The sequence below is a fragment of the Anolis carolinensis genome, chromosome 4, assembly GCF_035594765.1.
Source record: "Anolis carolinensis isolate JA03-04 chromosome 4, rAnoCar3.1.pri, whole genome shotgun sequence".
Lineage (NCBI taxonomy): Eukaryota > Metazoa > Chordata > Lepidosauria > Squamata > Dactyloidae > Anolis > Anolis carolinensis.
This window is the reverse complement of record NC_085844.1, coordinates 26,780,508-26,797,572: the sequence shown is the minus strand read 5'-3', so window position 1 is coordinate 26,797,572 and position 17,065 is coordinate 26,780,508. Positions and strand designations below refer to the sequence as shown.

At 43.1% G+C, this 17,065-nt stretch overlaps 1 protein-coding gene across 2 annotated transcripts in view; it reads left to right on the top strand.

Moving 5' to 3' along the window:
* Positions 1-16,668, top strand: part of fzd6 (frizzled class receptor 6) — a 29,316-nt gene extending 12,648 nt beyond the window's left edge. For both annotated transcript variants that reach the window (XM_003219434.4, XM_008108285.3), the window contains exons 4-7: positions 5,316-6,333; positions 7,864-8,012; positions 10,707-11,144; positions 12,266-16,668. In XM_003219434.4, the coding sequence (XP_003219482.1) occupies positions 5,316-6,333; positions 7,864-8,012; positions 10,707-11,144; positions 12,266-12,431 (1,771 nt within the window). In that variant the 3' untranslated portion in view covers positions 12,432-16,668. The remainder of the gene's footprint in view (positions 1-5,315; positions 6,334-7,863; positions 8,013-10,706; positions 11,145-12,265) is intronic.
* The last annotated feature ends 397 nt before the right edge of the window (positions 16,669-17,065 follow it).

Here is a 17,065-nt window from a genome sequence, read left to right as displayed (position 1 = left end):
ACTCCGCTCTCTCAGCCTCGGTGGTGTCTCTCGGCCTTGACCTCTCTCCTCCTCACGATGCATACGAGGTGGATCCTCCCTCACCCACAGACAATATTCGGGCCTTTTCGGACCAAATGGTGAGAATGGCTGATGCTCTAGGTCTAGAGATCAAACAAACTTCTAAGGCGGTGTCTGATCCGGTTTTCAAGCGGGTCCAAGCCCAAGCCCCCCCAGCCACACTGCTTCCGTTCTTACCTTACCTTCTGGACGTCATCCAGGCATCCTGGAAAACTCCTTCCTCGATCCCTCCTACCTCAAAAAGGATCGAATCCTGGTACCGCACCGATGACGATGCCTTAGAGTGGCTAAAACACCATCCCAACCTGAATTCTATGGTCGTTAAAGCTTCACAGACCTCCGGTCGTGAGTCTAATACTCCTGCGGATAGAGAGGGCAAAAGGTTTGACGCGGTGGGCCGAAAGCTCTATTCTGGGGCCCTTCTACTTTGCAGAATGGCGAACTATGGGGCCTGTATGGGTGCATACCAGCAAATCCTTTGGGAGAAAGCTCAACCCTTCTTCTCAAAACTGTTTGACGAGGACCGTTCGGTGTTGTCTACTCTTCAGCAAGAGGCTGACTCCCTAGCCCATCATCAAATTCAGATGGCAAAACATACAGGCGACACGGCCGGTAAGATGATCGCCCACGCCATTGCCATCCGCTGTCACGCCTGGCTGAGATCGTCGGGCCTGTCTTCTTCTTCCGGACAAGTTATTGAAGACCTTCCGTTCGACGCCTTGGGTCTCTTTAATTCCGGCACCGACGATAAACTCAAAACTAACCATGATTTTAAGGTCCTAGCTACCAAATGTGGAGACCAGCCTCAAACTCACCGTACCAAATGGTTTCCTCAACGCTTTCGTCGATTTCCGCCTCCTTCTTACCGACACCAGCCCTTCAGGCGTCCCTCGGTTTCGAATAACCAGAACCGTCAACAACCTCGTCGGCCTGCTCATCCTCAGAAGCAGCGCGGCCGTACTACTCCTACCTCCGGCCAGCCTCATCGGCGCTCCTGACGCCATTTCTCCTTGTCGGGTCTCTACCTCTGGTATCGATGCAAGACCCACTCCTCCGCAGCCCTCCCCTCTGCTACATCAACCTCACGGCCTCTTTTCAGATCGCCTGGCTCCTTTCTTCCATCAGTGGGAGTCTATTACTTCGGATGCCTGGGTTCTCCGAATTGTTCGAGACGGTTATGCCTTGGAGTTCGAAGAGCTCCCGCCCACAGGGCAAATCCTTTTATCCAACCCTTCTCAGGAAATTCTCGCCGAAATCGACACCCTCCTCGCCAAAGGGGCTATTCGGCCTTCTCCATCAGTACAGGACCCTCAAAACTTCTTCTCCAGGTACTTCACGGTCCCGAAGAGGGGAGGGGGGCTCCGCCCCATTTTGGACTTGCGCGTGCTCAATACGTTCATATGCCCTACAAAATTCAGAATGGTATCCATCGCTTCCATCCTTCCCATGCTTCAGCGCGGAGACTACTTCGTCTCCATAGATTTACGAGACGCTTATTTCCACGTGGCGATTCGAAAAAGCCACAGGCGCTTCCTTTGCTTCAAAGTCCTCGACCAGACCTACCAGTTCACCGTTTTACCCTTCGGCCTCGTCACAGCCCCATGGGTTTTCACCAAAGTCGTCGCTGTCGTGGCTGCCCACCTCAGACTCCAAGGGATCACAGTTTTTCCATATCTGGACGATTGGCTTCTGGTCGGGCCCGACCCTGTCCTCCTCCGTCGTCACGTCGACGTTACCCTCACTCTTCTCGACTCTCTCGGTCTCCAGTTAAATCTCAACAAATCTCACCTTATTCCGTCGAACAAGATCCGCTTCATCGGCGCCCTGTTCAACTCACTCTCTCAAACTGTCTCCCTCCCGCTCAACAGGTTTCTCGCCCTTCGGCATCAAATCTCCCTCTGCGAAACCAACCGGAGAGTTCGAGCCCGGTCCATCCAAGTACTCCTGGGCCACATGGCCTCCACAGTCCTCACGACCCCGTTTGCCAGGCTCCATCTTCGCACCCTGCAGCGTTGGTTTATAGACGTCTTCAAACCATCCCGCCACCCCAACTCGAGGTTTCTCTCCATCCCGCTCCATGTTCGTCGCTCGCTCCGCTGGTGGAAGTCCCTCTCCAACGTTTGCAAGGGCCTCCCGTTTCACCAGCCTTCTCCTTCGGTCACCGTGACCACGGACTCCTCCAATTACGGCTGGGGAGCCCACCTGGGCAGTCTCACCATACAAGGTCTTTGGTCTCGCTCCGAAAGGACCAATCACATAAACTTTCTCGAACTTCTCGCCATCCTCAAAGCTCTGAAAGCCTTCTCCCGCCTGATCTCCCAGAAGTCTGTCCTCGTTCAATCAGACAACACAGTGGCAGTCTTCTACATCAACAAACAGGGTGGCACGGGTTCGAGGAAGCTGATGCTCCTTTCCTCTCAGCTGTGGTCCTGGTGCATAAGCCGCAACGTACAGATCCTGGCAGTCCATCTTCCCGGGATCCAAAACGACTTGGCGGACGCCCTCAGCAGGATGACGAGTTCCTCCCACGAGTGGATGCTCGATCCCGAGACTCTTCTCTCTCTCTTCCGAAAGTGGGGATTCCCCACTCTGGACCTCTTTGCCTCTCCCCAGAACGCGCAACTACCTCGATACGGCGCGAGACTTCCTCCGGCCTCCTTTCCGGGCTGTCTGGGAGACGCTTTCTTTCTGGACTGGTCGTCGGAACCGATCTACCTCTTTCCACCGTTCCCCCTGATACCGAAGGTCCTCCAGAGACTCCGGTCGATTTCGACATCGGCGATCCTGATAACACCAGCTTGGCCTCGTCAGCCTTGGTATCCGGCTCTTCTCCACCTCTCCAAAATGAACTTTCTCACTCTACCTCTTCTACCACACCTCTTATCCAGAGAAAACGGCCAGATCCTGCACCCGGATCTCCCCTCTCTACATCTCACTGCATGGAGAATTCTCGCCTAACCTCCCTCCCGCAAAACTTGCAGGAGATCCTCCGGGCGGCCCACAAGCCGGCTACAACCAGGTCATACACTTATAAAATCTCCCGCTTCCGTGCTTTTTTCCGGTCTCGGGACATCGCCGTTTTTCCGACCTCGGTACCGATAGTCTTGGACTTTCTTATGACTCTTGCAGATCAGGAGCTTTCGCTTTCCTCTATGAAGTCTTATCTGGCTGCTCTTTCCTGGTGTTTCCAGCAACATGGTAGACCGTCTTTATTCTCTGACCATCTTGTGAAAACCTTCTTAAAGGGGTACAACAACATCCGTCCGCCCTCCCAGCCACCTACGCCGGGCTGGAACCTCGAGCTCGTGCTCTCCCAGCTAACTTCCTCTCCTTTCGAGCCTCTAGCATCTACCGACCTGCGCCTACTTTCTTGGAAAGTAGTTTTCCTGGTGGCCATAACTTCGGCTCGCAGACCGTCGGAGCTGGCGGCCCTTAGGGTTGATGAACCTTATCTTCGCTTTCATCACGACCGAGCCGTTCTCCGCCCGGACATCACCTTCCTCCCCAAGGTGGTCTCGGCCTTTCACCTTAACCAGGACATTGTCCTCCCCGCTTTCTTTCCGAACCCCTCGTCTCCTCTGGAACGGAGGCTGCATCTCCTCGACGTCCGTAGGGCTCTTCTCTTCTATCGGGACCGCACCAAGGACATTCGTAAGACTCAGAGACTCTTTATAGCCCATGCCCCAGATAAGCTGGGTAATCCTATTTCTTCGCAAAGGTTATCTCACTGGATTGCTCAGGCCATTGAACTTGCCTACGAACTGGCTAAACGTCCACCTCCCCCGTCCGTTCGCCCGCGTTCGACGAGAGGTCTTTCCACATCAACTGCCTTTTTGAGGGGCATCCCGCTGGACTCTATTTGTAAGGCGGCGATCTGGTCTAACCCCCTTACTTTTGTCTCTCACTATAGAATAGACCAAAAAGCCTTAAAAGACTCAGCCTTTGCTAGATCGGTTTTGTCCTCCTGTTTGTCCTGAGGATTTTATCCTCGATACTTATCTACCACTCGGCCCCCTGGAGGGTCCCTCCTCAATGGTTCTTTCTTATCAGATGTCCCCGTGTTTGGCCATCTCGTTATGCCATATCTATGTTCTAATTTGCACTGTTTTCCTGAACCATTGTGCCTTATGTACTTCTCCTTCTCTCCCCTTCGGAGATAATGCACAGTACTTGTTTTTTCCTCATGTTTGAAATTGTTTATTTGGTGTCCTACCAAGTTCCTCTCTTGGCATGATGCTTGTGTTACTATACGGGTCCTTCGGGCCATGTTATTTATGTTTAATAAAGATGTGTTTGGACATCAACTTGTGATTAAGGTTTGCCTTGTCCCACCATCCGGGACCTAAGCGTGCTAGTCTCCATTAGTGTGCATTCACAGAGTACACGAAGAAAAAGGACAGGTTGCTTACCTGTAACCGTGTTTCTTCGAGTGTACTCTGTGAATTCACACAAGCCCGCCCTTCCTTCCCCTCTGGCAAACCCTCTTCCTTTCTCGTTGCCTTGGCGGCGCAGGAACTGGAGAGCGGGCGCCCAGGGCCGCCTTATATGCCCTCTGGGGACGGGGGCGTGGCTACCGCCAAAATTTAAACTTTAGCTTGGGAAGAGTTTCCGTTGGAACCTGCGCAGGCGCAGTCTCTCCATTAGTGTGAATTCACAGAGTACACTCGAAGAAACACGGTTACAGGTAAGCAACCTGTCCTTCTCCCTTTCGCCCTCCATTCGTGCCTCTTCGAATTCCACTGCACTGCTGGTCACAGCTGACCTCCAGATAGAGTGCTCAAGGGCCAGGGTTTCCCAGTTCTCAGTGTCTATGCCATAGTTTTTGAGGTTAGCTTTAAGCCCATCTTTAAATCTCTTTTGCTGTCCACCAAAATTCCGTTTTCTGTTCTTGAGTTGGGAGTACAGTGACTGCTTTGGGAGACGGTGATTGGGCATTCAGACAACATGTTTAGTGCAGTGGAGTTGATGACGGAGGATCTTTGCTTCAATGCTGGTGGTCTTTGCTTCTAGCATGCTGACATTTGTTTGACAAATGGTACACAATGGAGCATTGTTAGCTCTTGCATCTGTCTCTTTCCAGTTTGCATTAGCCTTGCTTCTTTCCCTTGGACATGGACCATTCCTAGAAAGCAGTCTCTCAGATGCTTCCTAAATTGGAAGTTAGCCCTTGGGTAGCAGAAAGTTCCCCATCACTATTATAGATTGGAGACCAGTTCCACAATCCTTTAGCCCTTTTTCTCTTCTACTTTTCATAGATTGGAGGATTGTGATGAAACTGCTGCCGTCACTCCTTCTGTAACCACAAGAGCACATGGTACCCGGAAGACCCTACGACAGCCTAGAAGGGATTATGGATTTTGGTGTCCACGCCATCTGCAGACTTCCAGAGGACAAAGCTACAAGTTTTTGGGAATTGATCAGTGTGCACCTCCATGTCCCAACATGTATTTCAGTGACCATGAACTAGATGTTGCCACAAGCTTCATTGGGATTGTTTCAATATTTTGCCTCTGTGCCACGCTGTTCACATTTCTTACATTTTTGATTGATGTTAAGCGGTTCAGGTATCCAGAGCGGCCCATCATATATTATTCTGTTTGTTACAGTATAGTGTCTCTTGTCTACTTCCTTGGCTTTCTCTTGGGAAATAGAATAGCCTGCAATCAAATAGATGAAAAGCTTCAGCTTAGTGCAACAGTTGTTCTTGGTTCCCAGAACAAAGGCTGCACAATTGTTTTTATGGCCTTGTATTTTTTCACAATGGCCGGAACTGTATGGTGGGTGATTCTCACAGTCACTTGGTTCCTCGCTGCTGGGCGCAAATGGAGTTGTGAAGCTATTGAACAAAAAGCAATGTGGTTCCATGCAGTTGCCTGGGGCATGCCTGGTTTTCTCACTGTTATGCTACTGGCGATGAACAAAGTGGAGGGTGACAACATCAGTGGTGTTTGTTTTGTTGGCCTCTATGACTTAGATACATCCCGATTCTTTGTCCTTTTGCCTTTGTGCCTTTGTGTTTTTGTTGGTTTATCTCTTCTTCTAGCGGGAATAATTTCTCTAAATCATGTGCGGCAAGTCATACAACATGATGGCAGGAATCAAGAGAAGCTGAAGAAATTCATGATTCGAATTGGTGTCTTCAGTGGTTTATACCTAGTACCTCTAGTAATGCTCTTGGGGTGCTACATCTATGAACAAGTGTACAGAAAGATCTGGGAAATCACTTGGGTGTATGACCATTGTGATGAGTTCCATATACCTTGCCCTTATCAGGTAAGCATTAAATACTTCCACAGTATGTATCTGATTAACAAAGTGTTTTGAGATGCATGGTTGTTTCCTCACATTTGTCCACCTTTAGAGATTTGCTGCAACAAAATATATGATACTGCTTTGTCTAGGGATGTGTTATTTCTGTGAATGATGTGTAGAAACTGAAAGAGCCTTCAGTTATAGGAGCTTTGGGAAGAGTTTGTGTCTCATAAAGTGGCAGTATCAAGAAGGTTTTATTTTAGGTGTTTATTGCAGTTCAGAATCTTAAGACTCCATTTGGAACAAAAGATAAAAAATGAAAAGTAAATTAAAATTATTATATTTATTTATACCCTGCGTTATCTCTCCCAAAGGAGGCTCAACGCAGCTTGACATGAAAACATTAGCATACAATTTAAAATATACCAATATGCAAACATTAAAACAGAATTAAATACAAACTGCACTAAATAATTCACAGTTAAAATCCATCAAAACATATTCAAATTTAAAAACCACAGTAGTAGCTTTTTGAATAAGCGGTATTTTAAACCTGTCAGACATGATGTTATACCATCATGTTCCTAAAATAAAGTGATGTTCCAGAAAATTTATATAAAGGGGGAGGGGGGAATCCCATAGTTTCAAAATTTCTGGGTATCATATGGATGGCCATCTGTCAGGAGTGGTTTGGCTGTGTGTTTTTGCATAATACAGTGGGGTTTAACTGGTTTCTTCCAACTCTGTGAGTGTGTGATCTCATGACCAGGATAATGGAGAGAGCTGAATTTGCCAAGATACATTAAAACAAAATTAGAGGCCTAGGTGAGAGAGACAAGTAGACACTTGAGTTAAAGATGGTCTTTGAAAAGCCTGTTCTGCACAGGCATGAATTCATTTTGCAGTGAACAGCAGAAAAAAATCCTTGTACATTTTCCTCAGGCAATTTGAAGATTTCTGCCTGATCTTATTAACTTCAGCTCATCAGTTGTCATCTTCCTACTGTACTCAAATGGCACAGCCATGTTAGTCAGTGCTGATATCTACACACAACAGTCAGTCACACCTTTCCTGTTTTCATACAGTATGGCTGTGTTTTGGAATTTTGAGAGCGATGGCCTATCTTTACCCACCATTTTATGCTAAAATGTAGGGATGTTTTAAGGGAGTTTCTTCAAGCTTCCACAGGATTTCTGGGCTTGTACTGTTGTTGCCTTATTTGGGTGGAATAGCTAATATTTGCTGTATTGGTTTTTTGTGTTTCTTAATTCTTATTGGAGGGTGTGATGTTCTTAGTGTCATAAAATAAGGCTGCTTGGAATGTTTCTCCAAGCTTTATATTCTCCCTATGACCCTTTGCAGCATTGCAATTTCCAGGGGTTCTTGAGCAAGCCAGGTTAATGAGCCAATTTAGGTGTCTGTCAGAGTGAAAAATAGTAGAAATAACACTTAAAGGTACTTATTGTGTTGCTATTCACTTTGTCCTCAGATGTGTAGTCCAGGAAAGTCATTTTTCTATTGAATTCTTAATGAATGGGGATTGTTTTGCAGGTCAAGACATTAGCAAGGCCTGAAATATTTTTGTTTCTGATGAAATATCTGATGACCTTAATTGTTGGCATCTCTCCAGTCTTCTGGGTGGGAAGCAAAAAGACCTGTTCGGAATGGGCAAATTTCTTCAACAGGAATCGCAAAAGAGAGTAAGACTCTTTAATTTGAATTCTGTTGTGCAATCATTATAAGCAAAATGCTTTTAGAAAAACACCATTAATGGGCATTCTTTCAAGAATATGTGTTAAATAGTCACTTCCTAACTTTGGCGTGTATGTTGCAAAGTCTAGAAGTGCCCCTTATTTCTTTTTCATGTCTAGATGGTTATGGTTAGTTGCTACTAATTAGTGTAAAACTTCCCCATAAACGATTCTTCTTTGGTAAGTCCTTATCAGGAGGACCAGATTCTCTCTGATCTTGGTCAGCTCTGGTTACTACTTGGATCACCAATAAATGCCAAGTGCTGCAGTCTACATTTCAGAGGAAGGAATTTGCAAAGCCTCCTCTGACCATTCTTTGCCTTAGAAAACAGGATGTATTGTGTGCCTCTAAGTTGCTTGTCAACTTATGCTGACCCCATGAATTTAATAGAGTTAAATTAATGGGCATATTCAGTAGGTGAAATCACAGAACAAGTGAATGATCTGGCAAAATGTTGACTTGTTTTGAATTTACAACATGCTTTTGCATGCTGTTTGATTGCTTCTACTTTCAGCAGGAGTTGCTAAGCAAACTACTGAGCCCTTCAGGGCAACTGTCCTTTTCTGGTTTATTTCTGTCCTAGTAAACAAGCAAGAGAATTTGCAAGCTTTGATCTTTGTTTGATTCTCTGACTTTGATGATAGAACAAACTGGAGAAGGTAACCTGCCCATTCTTTCATGACAAGTGAGAGTAGTTGAGCAGCACCCACCACCACACTGCACATATATTACAGTGTTGTGTGAATTCACCCAAATTATGTCATCTTCATTTTTATTTTTCCTTGATACTATTAACCAACACTTGCCAAATTATTTTATTTAGCTTCTTAAATCTATATTTCTTGCTCAATTAGTTTCTATGTGATCTTTCCTCCCATTTTAATATAGTTATTTCTTGTGTCTTTTCTGAAGGTTTGAGAGAAGCTATAACATTAGCTTTTAACACTACTGGCTTATCCCAGTTACAAGCTTCATTTTACTTATCCACATACTAAGTGTGATTACTTTTAGGTAAAAAAATACTTTTGATGTACTAAAATGACTTGCCTGTGCCATCTGTTTTACAGCAACTGAGTGAAACTGAACAGTTTTTGCTATTCACGGGAGTCCAAAGGTTTAAAGGCAGCTGTGTACAATGTAAACAGGCAACAAGACTGATTATTAGGAAGTAAAGTGGGCCCAAGTCTTAGGGGTATTCAATAGGATATCTTCCTGTCAGGAAGAGGAACGGAGCAAGCTATGGTCTAAGAAGCAAGGGGATGCAGGTGCAAGACTGAGGGAACAATGGGTGGGAGAAGGCAGACAGTTGAGGGGGAAAGCGGGCCTTTTTGCGTTGGATCTGCATGGGAAAACTCATGTGATGTTGCTGGGAGGTAGAGGCTGACAAGAAAGAGACCTGGGAACTGGTATCGGGTGATTGCACAGATTTGAGATGGTTGAAAGGAAAGAGAAACATAGACTTGAGGAAGACAAGATGAACAAAAGGAAATAGTGTCACAGTTTGCACAGAAGGCATGCATTCATTGACAAGGGAAGTAAAAGTATAAGTACCTCCAAGTAATACCGGAGAGGGTTATTGCTTTAATGTCCTGCTTGTGGGCTTCCAAGTGGCATGTAGCTGGTCATTGTGACAGAGGATGTTAGACAAGATCAAGATTGGGAAACCTGTGACACTCCAAATGTTGTTTCCAGTTCCCATCAGACCTTGCCAGTCAGTACTACAAGTTGTATTCCATAAGAAAATCTAGAGTATGTGATGTGTGACGCACTATTTCCTTTTATCCATCTCAGGTTGTCTGATGTGAGGGACTGTCATCGCCCCTCCTTCCGCCCTCCATGTGCCAGTGATCAGCACTATATTTTATGCCCATTGGGTACAAGTGTTGTTTTTCTTTCCTGTGTGGACAGGCAGCTGGGCACTCAGGGATTGAAACTAGTACAGGGATCACTGTTTTGGATAGCACTGATCTAGATGCTGTAGATTTCGCATTCCTTGACTTTAAATAGGATTCTTGTTCCCAGCTAAGCCAGGATGACGTGTGGTTGTCAAAAACTTTTCATCAGTTGTAGTGATGCTACGTGCAGCATGAATTGGTCAAAGAAGTAATGGGGAAGGTTTTGTTTCTCTCCTGTGTAATGTTTGGCCATTTGTAATCTCTGTAGTTCAGACTCCAGTGCTAGGGACATTGGTCATTGAACTAGGTCCACATCCCAGTTAGGCAATAATTTTTCCTCTGGAAAATCACATCTTCTCATTCTCTTTCTATAGGCAAGAAATAATATGTCTCTTAATATTTAGTTTAAATATTATTCTGGGAAGATGTTGATTGCTGGAGACATTATTCCATGTCTCCCTTTGTATAGAAGGGAGGAATAATAGTTACTCAGCTGATGAATTCTTGGAAGGATGACAAATGTGCAGAGTTCTTCACATATTAGTGTTATTTTTTGCATATTTCTGTAACTTTGCTCCATACAAAATTACTAAGATTATAGTCTGGTACATCGTTAAACCAATAGAGATGTTAACATTGATGCCAATCATAGGGGAGTTTTGGATTTGAATGCCGTTGACACATCTATTAAATAATATTAGAGGGCAGTTTTAATCAGCAGGCATTCTCTGTCTTCTTCCTGCCCAGCCCAATCAGCGAAAGCCGGAGAGTGTTGCAAGAGTCATGTGAATTTTTCTTAAAGCACAACTCTACAACAAAGCACAGAAAGAAGCACTACAAATCCAGCTCTCACAAGCTGAAGGTAATTTCAAAATCAATGGGGACCAGCACAGGTGTCACAACCAATCATGGCACTTCTGCAGTAGCAATTGCAAACCATGATTACTTGAGCCAAGAGACTTTCACTGAGATCAAAAGCTGCCCAGGATCATCTGAGAAAAATTTGGAAGCGGATGGAGCACCCAGCCAAAAAGTGGAGGAGGAGTTGGCCCATAGTGTGCAGAGTGGATTGTCTATGGGAACCAGCCCTAAAGTGCCTTTGGAACACCTAGAAAAGACCAGTAAAGCAGACAATGTGCAAAATATCAGCTTCTCAGAAAGCATGAAGAGAGCGGCTGAAGGAAGGTAGGGTATACTTTTTTCTACTTATTTTTCATTGTAGTGAGTGTATAGTCTTTCTCATGCAATGTCAAAAGAAAATGTGTACCTCACTAATAAACAAGATTTTACCATAAAACCACAGCAGCTCTACTAGGTAGACTGTTGGACCAATCAGTGACAAAAGAATTGTATTTTCTCACCAAACTACATAAACTGTACTCTGGAAATAAATTGTGATACTTGATTTAAACAAATGATGGACAGTATCCAATATGCGTTGAGCGGTGGGGCATATTGGTTCAACAGAAACTTGAAGGCTCAATTACATAGATTGCTTAAACATAGTCTTGGTAACCAGAATAACAGCCTGTGCAGTTTTGTCAGATTTAGATTCGAGAGGTTTGTTTGGTCTTGCTGATGGGATGGCACAGTATTTATGTTGCATCACTCACACATTTATAAAAGCCATTTCAAAAGATAATTATTGAGGGCAAAAGAGCAGGAATGTTTGTAAAATCCACTGCATGTTAAAATGCTGTTTGCGCTGTGACATTATACATTGTAATATTAATACACCTTTTAGTATTTGAGAGCACGTACGTATTCTACTTTAAGAACGTTGTAACCAAATTGTAGTGGTTCCCATGGCTACCAGGCACAAAAGATGGTACTGGTTTTGATCCAGCTTCTGTAAATTGCTGCACTATAAAATTAGACCAATATTTAATTCCTTCCTAGGCTAAGATGTTTCTTTCAGAAGTGGATTATGGGTCTGTGTATATAGCCCATAATGACAGCTTGAATCAGCAGTCGCTGTTTTGTCTGAAATGTAAGGTCTTCCCCATTGCTGAAAATTTTTAACTGGAAATGCTAGGCTTTGGCATCATATGTGGAAAGCATGAAATCCCTAGACATAATTTATTGTGTTGTGTATTTCTTTTAATGCTTGTTTTATAGCAGCAAGGGCAAACTTTGGCCCTCCTGGTGTTTCGGACTTCAACTCCCACAATTCTTAACAGTCTACCAGATGTTAGAAATTGTGGGAATTGAAGTCCAAAACAGCCAGAGGGCTGAAGTTTGCCCATGCCTGCTATATAGCATCTCTGTCTTAATGTTTGCTTTTTTTTTCTTTTTTTATGTAACAGGACAACTCCTAAAAGTGACTTTATTGAAGCTCTACCACTCCAAATCAGTCATCCACCCCTCGATGTTTCCCAGGCAGGCAGCCTGAAAGGGTCAGCCTCGCTATTTGCCCACTCTTCTTCAGATTCAAGAAAAGCCCAGGAGTCTGGTCATAGTTCAAATGGTTAAAGATGCAAAATACTACTGTGAATATTACTTCAGGTCATAAAATGGATGGATTCCTTGTTACACTGGAAATGACTGTTGCATTGTGTCTTGTAAGTTAGCACTGTGCACATCTGTATAGACTGCACTTCAGGCAAAACTAAAATTCTATTGTAATGATGCCTAATTTTCTAGTTGTTCACACTCCAGAAGTGTACCAGCTACCTGTAGACCTAGGAGAAGAAAATGAGATAGGAACAGATTGTAACTTACCACTTTGTATATACTTGAATCTGTCAGCAGTACAAATTTGTAGGAATTTGATATCACTTCAAGTGACATAGCTGCATCCTGAGGCATCCTAGTACTGTACTTGCACTGTCTGCAAATTCTCTGCTAATTTATCCTGGTGCTGCAGGCAGTTCAGAGTATCACACCAAACTGCAAATCCCAGCATTCTGTAGAGTGAGGTCATGACAGTTAAAACAGTATCAAATCTATCACTGTGTGCTGTAGATAAGTGCTGTTTGCTAGGTTTCATTAGAGCAGGTGTGAGCAAACTTCGATCCTCCAGGTGTTTTGGACTTCAGTTCACACAATTCCTACTGGCTGTTAGTCCAAACACCTGGAGGGCTGAAGTTTGCCCATGCATGCATTAGAGCAACAAGTAAGATTGGATGTTTTGTAATATTTTGGGGAAACTTAATAGTTTCCTGGGAGAAGTGCTCTTTACTGTTTTAAAACCTTAAAATAGCTGTGCCACAGCTACAGGGCAGGCTGTTTTTTAACGATATTTCTTGAGATCCAGCACTATAAGTATCTATGTGTTTTACAAAGAACTCAGAGGTGGCTCTTGGCTTTTTGTGTAAATGAAGCAGTGAATGTATGCTACATTTTACCCCTAAACTGTATGTAAAAGATCTGAATGAGGCACAGAATTCTTTGTCCAGAATATATCCAATATATAACACCTTTGAGACTGAAATCTGCAATAGATTCAGTGTCTTGCTGATTTGGGGGCCACCAGTTTAATATAGAATACTTGATATAAATTTCTCTCAAACCCTTTATTTCTTTCTTAGGATAACATGGGTAGGTGGGAATAACCAATTGCTGTTAAGGTATTCTAGACCACTGCTTCTTAAACTGTGGGTCCTGACTCCAAATGGAGCCTTTTTCGTTCATTGTTGAGTTCACGAAAAATATGACAGCAGTAAAAGTTTTCTGAAGATTTAACACCAGTCTGTTAGCGACAACGTGCAGTGTATTCGTCTGTAGAAGATTCTTCAGCCATACTTCATAAAAAGGAAAATCAGCCTGTTTAAGCCTTGTAAATGCTGATTTATTTTAAGCAAATGCTTGATTTTTATACCTGTTTATATAGGTTCATATAAAAAAGTTTTTTGATGAAAAGGAGTTGCAACTGGAAAAAAGTTTAAGAAACCCTGTCTTAGGCAATAGCTAGGTCAACCTGCTACCTTTCCAGTGAAGCTTAAACACCTTCTAGCAATTACTTACATGTTACAAGGTTTGATTCTACTTAAATGGACACTGGACCATATTTATTTTCATCCTGTACCTTTAGAGAACGTACAGGACCTAATAACTGTGAAACTCATTTTTCAGTATTTTTATAGTTTTAAAAACTAGGCAGTAGAATTTTTTAATGCTTCCTATAATGAAAAGGATTTAATTTGGAAATTTGACCAGGATTGCTTTATTTGGCAGAAGCTATGCAGTCATAATAAAAAAAATGTAAAACATCAATTAAATTAGGTTTGAAAGATTCAGAGGTCTTCATCTTGGGTGTTAGGTAGAATTATCCAGGCTCAGATTTTTCCATGCTGTGGCACTTGTTCTCGATCAATAAAATGGCTGTTGCATTGCTTAGAATTCTTCTAGGTCAAGAGAATGCATTCAGAAGACCCTTGTTGCTCACAACCAAATAGTTTTAGATAATGTACGATAAGCAGAGCGATTTCTTGTTTGTTATGCCTGGTCTGATAAGCCCCTGTGGTGAAGCTTTCTTAGGGAGACATTGGTTGGACTTTCTCTCGGGCAGCAAAGTTAGAGTTTTGTCTTTAAATTCAGTTGGTTGTACCTATTTACGCTTTGCTGCTTATTCAGATCTTAGATTGCCTGCTCTGTGGCCGTGGACCATGGCCAACAGAAAGCCAGGAGAGTAGATTTACAGTATTTATATTCCGCCCTTCTCACCCCGAAGGGGACTCAGGGCGGATCACATTATAACACACATAGGGCAAACATTCAATGCCCATAAACACATCAAACAGAGACTGAGAGACACACGCAGAGGCAAGTTAACCTTCTTCTGAGGGGATGTTCGATTCTGGCCACAGGGGGGAGCAGCTGCTTCATCATCCACACTGACGGCACTTCCTCATTCCAGGTCGTAAATTAGTTAATCTTGCCTCCCCACTTTATAAGTGGTACCTTATCTCCTACTTGATAGATGCAACTATCTTTCGGGTTGCTAGGTCAGCAACGAGCAGGATAAGTCTCTTGGGTATTTCTGATTTCACTGGATCATCTTCCTTAGTTTTCCTGTATTGCACTAGATTTGGCTGTGAATGTGGACTTTGGCATCCCAGATGCATCTATATCTAGGCTACGTTCATTCAGAGGCAATTTCTTTTTCTCAGTCCACTCTAAATTTTGCTTGTGAGCAAAAAAAAACAAAAAACAATGTGGGCAATCAAGTAGGATGTAGTAATAAACACTTGCTTTTTGCTGCTTTCTGAAAAAGAACAAAGGGAAACATGGACCTTCTTTAGAACAGATGTGGGGGACATTTGACACTTCAGGCATGTTTGGCTATTACTCCAACAGCCTTTACTACTGACCGTGCTAGCTGGGGCTTTTGAGCAATGACATCCAAAATATATTGGGGGGGGGGGTCCTCACTCATGCTTGCAATGTATTCATTTCAAAGGGTTTGTTTATACTGATGAAGATAATTGTTTCACACATTTTCACAGTTGGCAGCGGCCCTTTTAATGCCACACACATCACAAATACTGTGGTGATATTGCCACAACAGGCCACAGATTTCTCCCTGGTGAACTAACCTTGGTGCAAGAGGGCAGTCAACAATCTCCAATATTACGCATTATTTTTGGCTATACGACTGTGGCTGCTCTCCTCTTTTCCTTTCCCATTTTACATGTGAGTATACATATATATTTATAAGATGCTTAATCCATAGTCCAGATATAGTAATGCATATGATGCTTCTTAGAGATACTTGGTCATGTCTATAGACATTCTAGGAAGCAGGAAAGGGAAGTAGGGGTTATATAACAGGTTTGGGGGACTTGCTTTTAAAAAGTTCTGGATTGGAATTATAAAAATCAGAACTGATACCTAAGATGGGAGATACTGTTTTCTTATGTATAGTCTTCTTGCAAGGAGTTTGGGGTCTTGTCTTATAAAAAGCATAGAGACTCAGAGACAGGGTCTTGGCGTCTGTTCTCTAAAATCTTTCATTTTGTTTAGGGGATGGGTAATGCTGTTCTTGCTCAGTTGAAAGGGAACGGCACTCTTATGTTCAGAAGCACTTTTAATATATCTCTGCAGGCTAGCAGTAGTTTACTCTTGGCTGACAAGCCTAGACACAATTGTAGACTTCTGTCTATTGGAATCTCATGGTTTTTATTGATGAATTTTTCATAAGTGAATGATGGGCTCATCGGTGAGTAATGTTTATAGCGATGAGTAATATATCAAATTCTATTACACTAACATTGCTGTACTTTTATAACTTTTCTGCATCTGTGCCTATTCTGAGAATTGCATTTTTAAGTCTGTATGGTTAGTTTGATAAGCAGACCTAGTTTTTGCATTATACTTTGTGGGTTATGTTCAGGATGCTACATAAAACTACTGCATTAAAAATAATGTAAATGAAAGGTGAATAAGGACGGTTGTTCTGATGGACCAATTCTTGATTTAAACGTGGTATGCTGAATTTTGAATGTATTCTGTTCTCTGCATTGTGTAACTTTGTAATTTATTACTTTAAACAAAGAGTATTTGGATTTTTACTGGATTGTTATTTTTAGCGCACAGTATTTTTGCAGTAATGAGAAGAGGCTGACACTATTGTAAATATCCAGAGGTGGAAACACTTTAAATGTTCTTTTATTGCCATTTCTGTAATTTTTTAAATTTTTTGTACACATTTTAGCACATGTATTTTTGCTATCAAGGTCAATAAAGTTTCTATACTATACAAAATAGACTTTTGAGTATTCTTGTTTGTCGAGAAGCCTAGGGCAGACCCAGCCATACTACCATAGCAGGCAGTTTAGATGCTGGATTCCAGATAGGGAGTAGCACTAACATTTTGGAGAGCACTTGTGTGTGCCACATGGTTGCCCTTACATTCCTGAAGGTACACTTAATCAAGGTAAATGTTTGGTTAAATATACATCTTATTTCTGGGTGGAAATAAGGATCTATCTTACTCAGTGTTTTCAACAGTGGCCAGCTGGATGCGACTGAAGAATTCACAAGTGGATTGTGGGAAAGAGAGCAACTTCCCAGCAATCCAGTTGACTTTCTGTCACAAAATAGGTCCCTCTCGACCCTCAAAAGGAACAACAAAAATGGCATTTGTGGCTGTTACTAAAAAATAA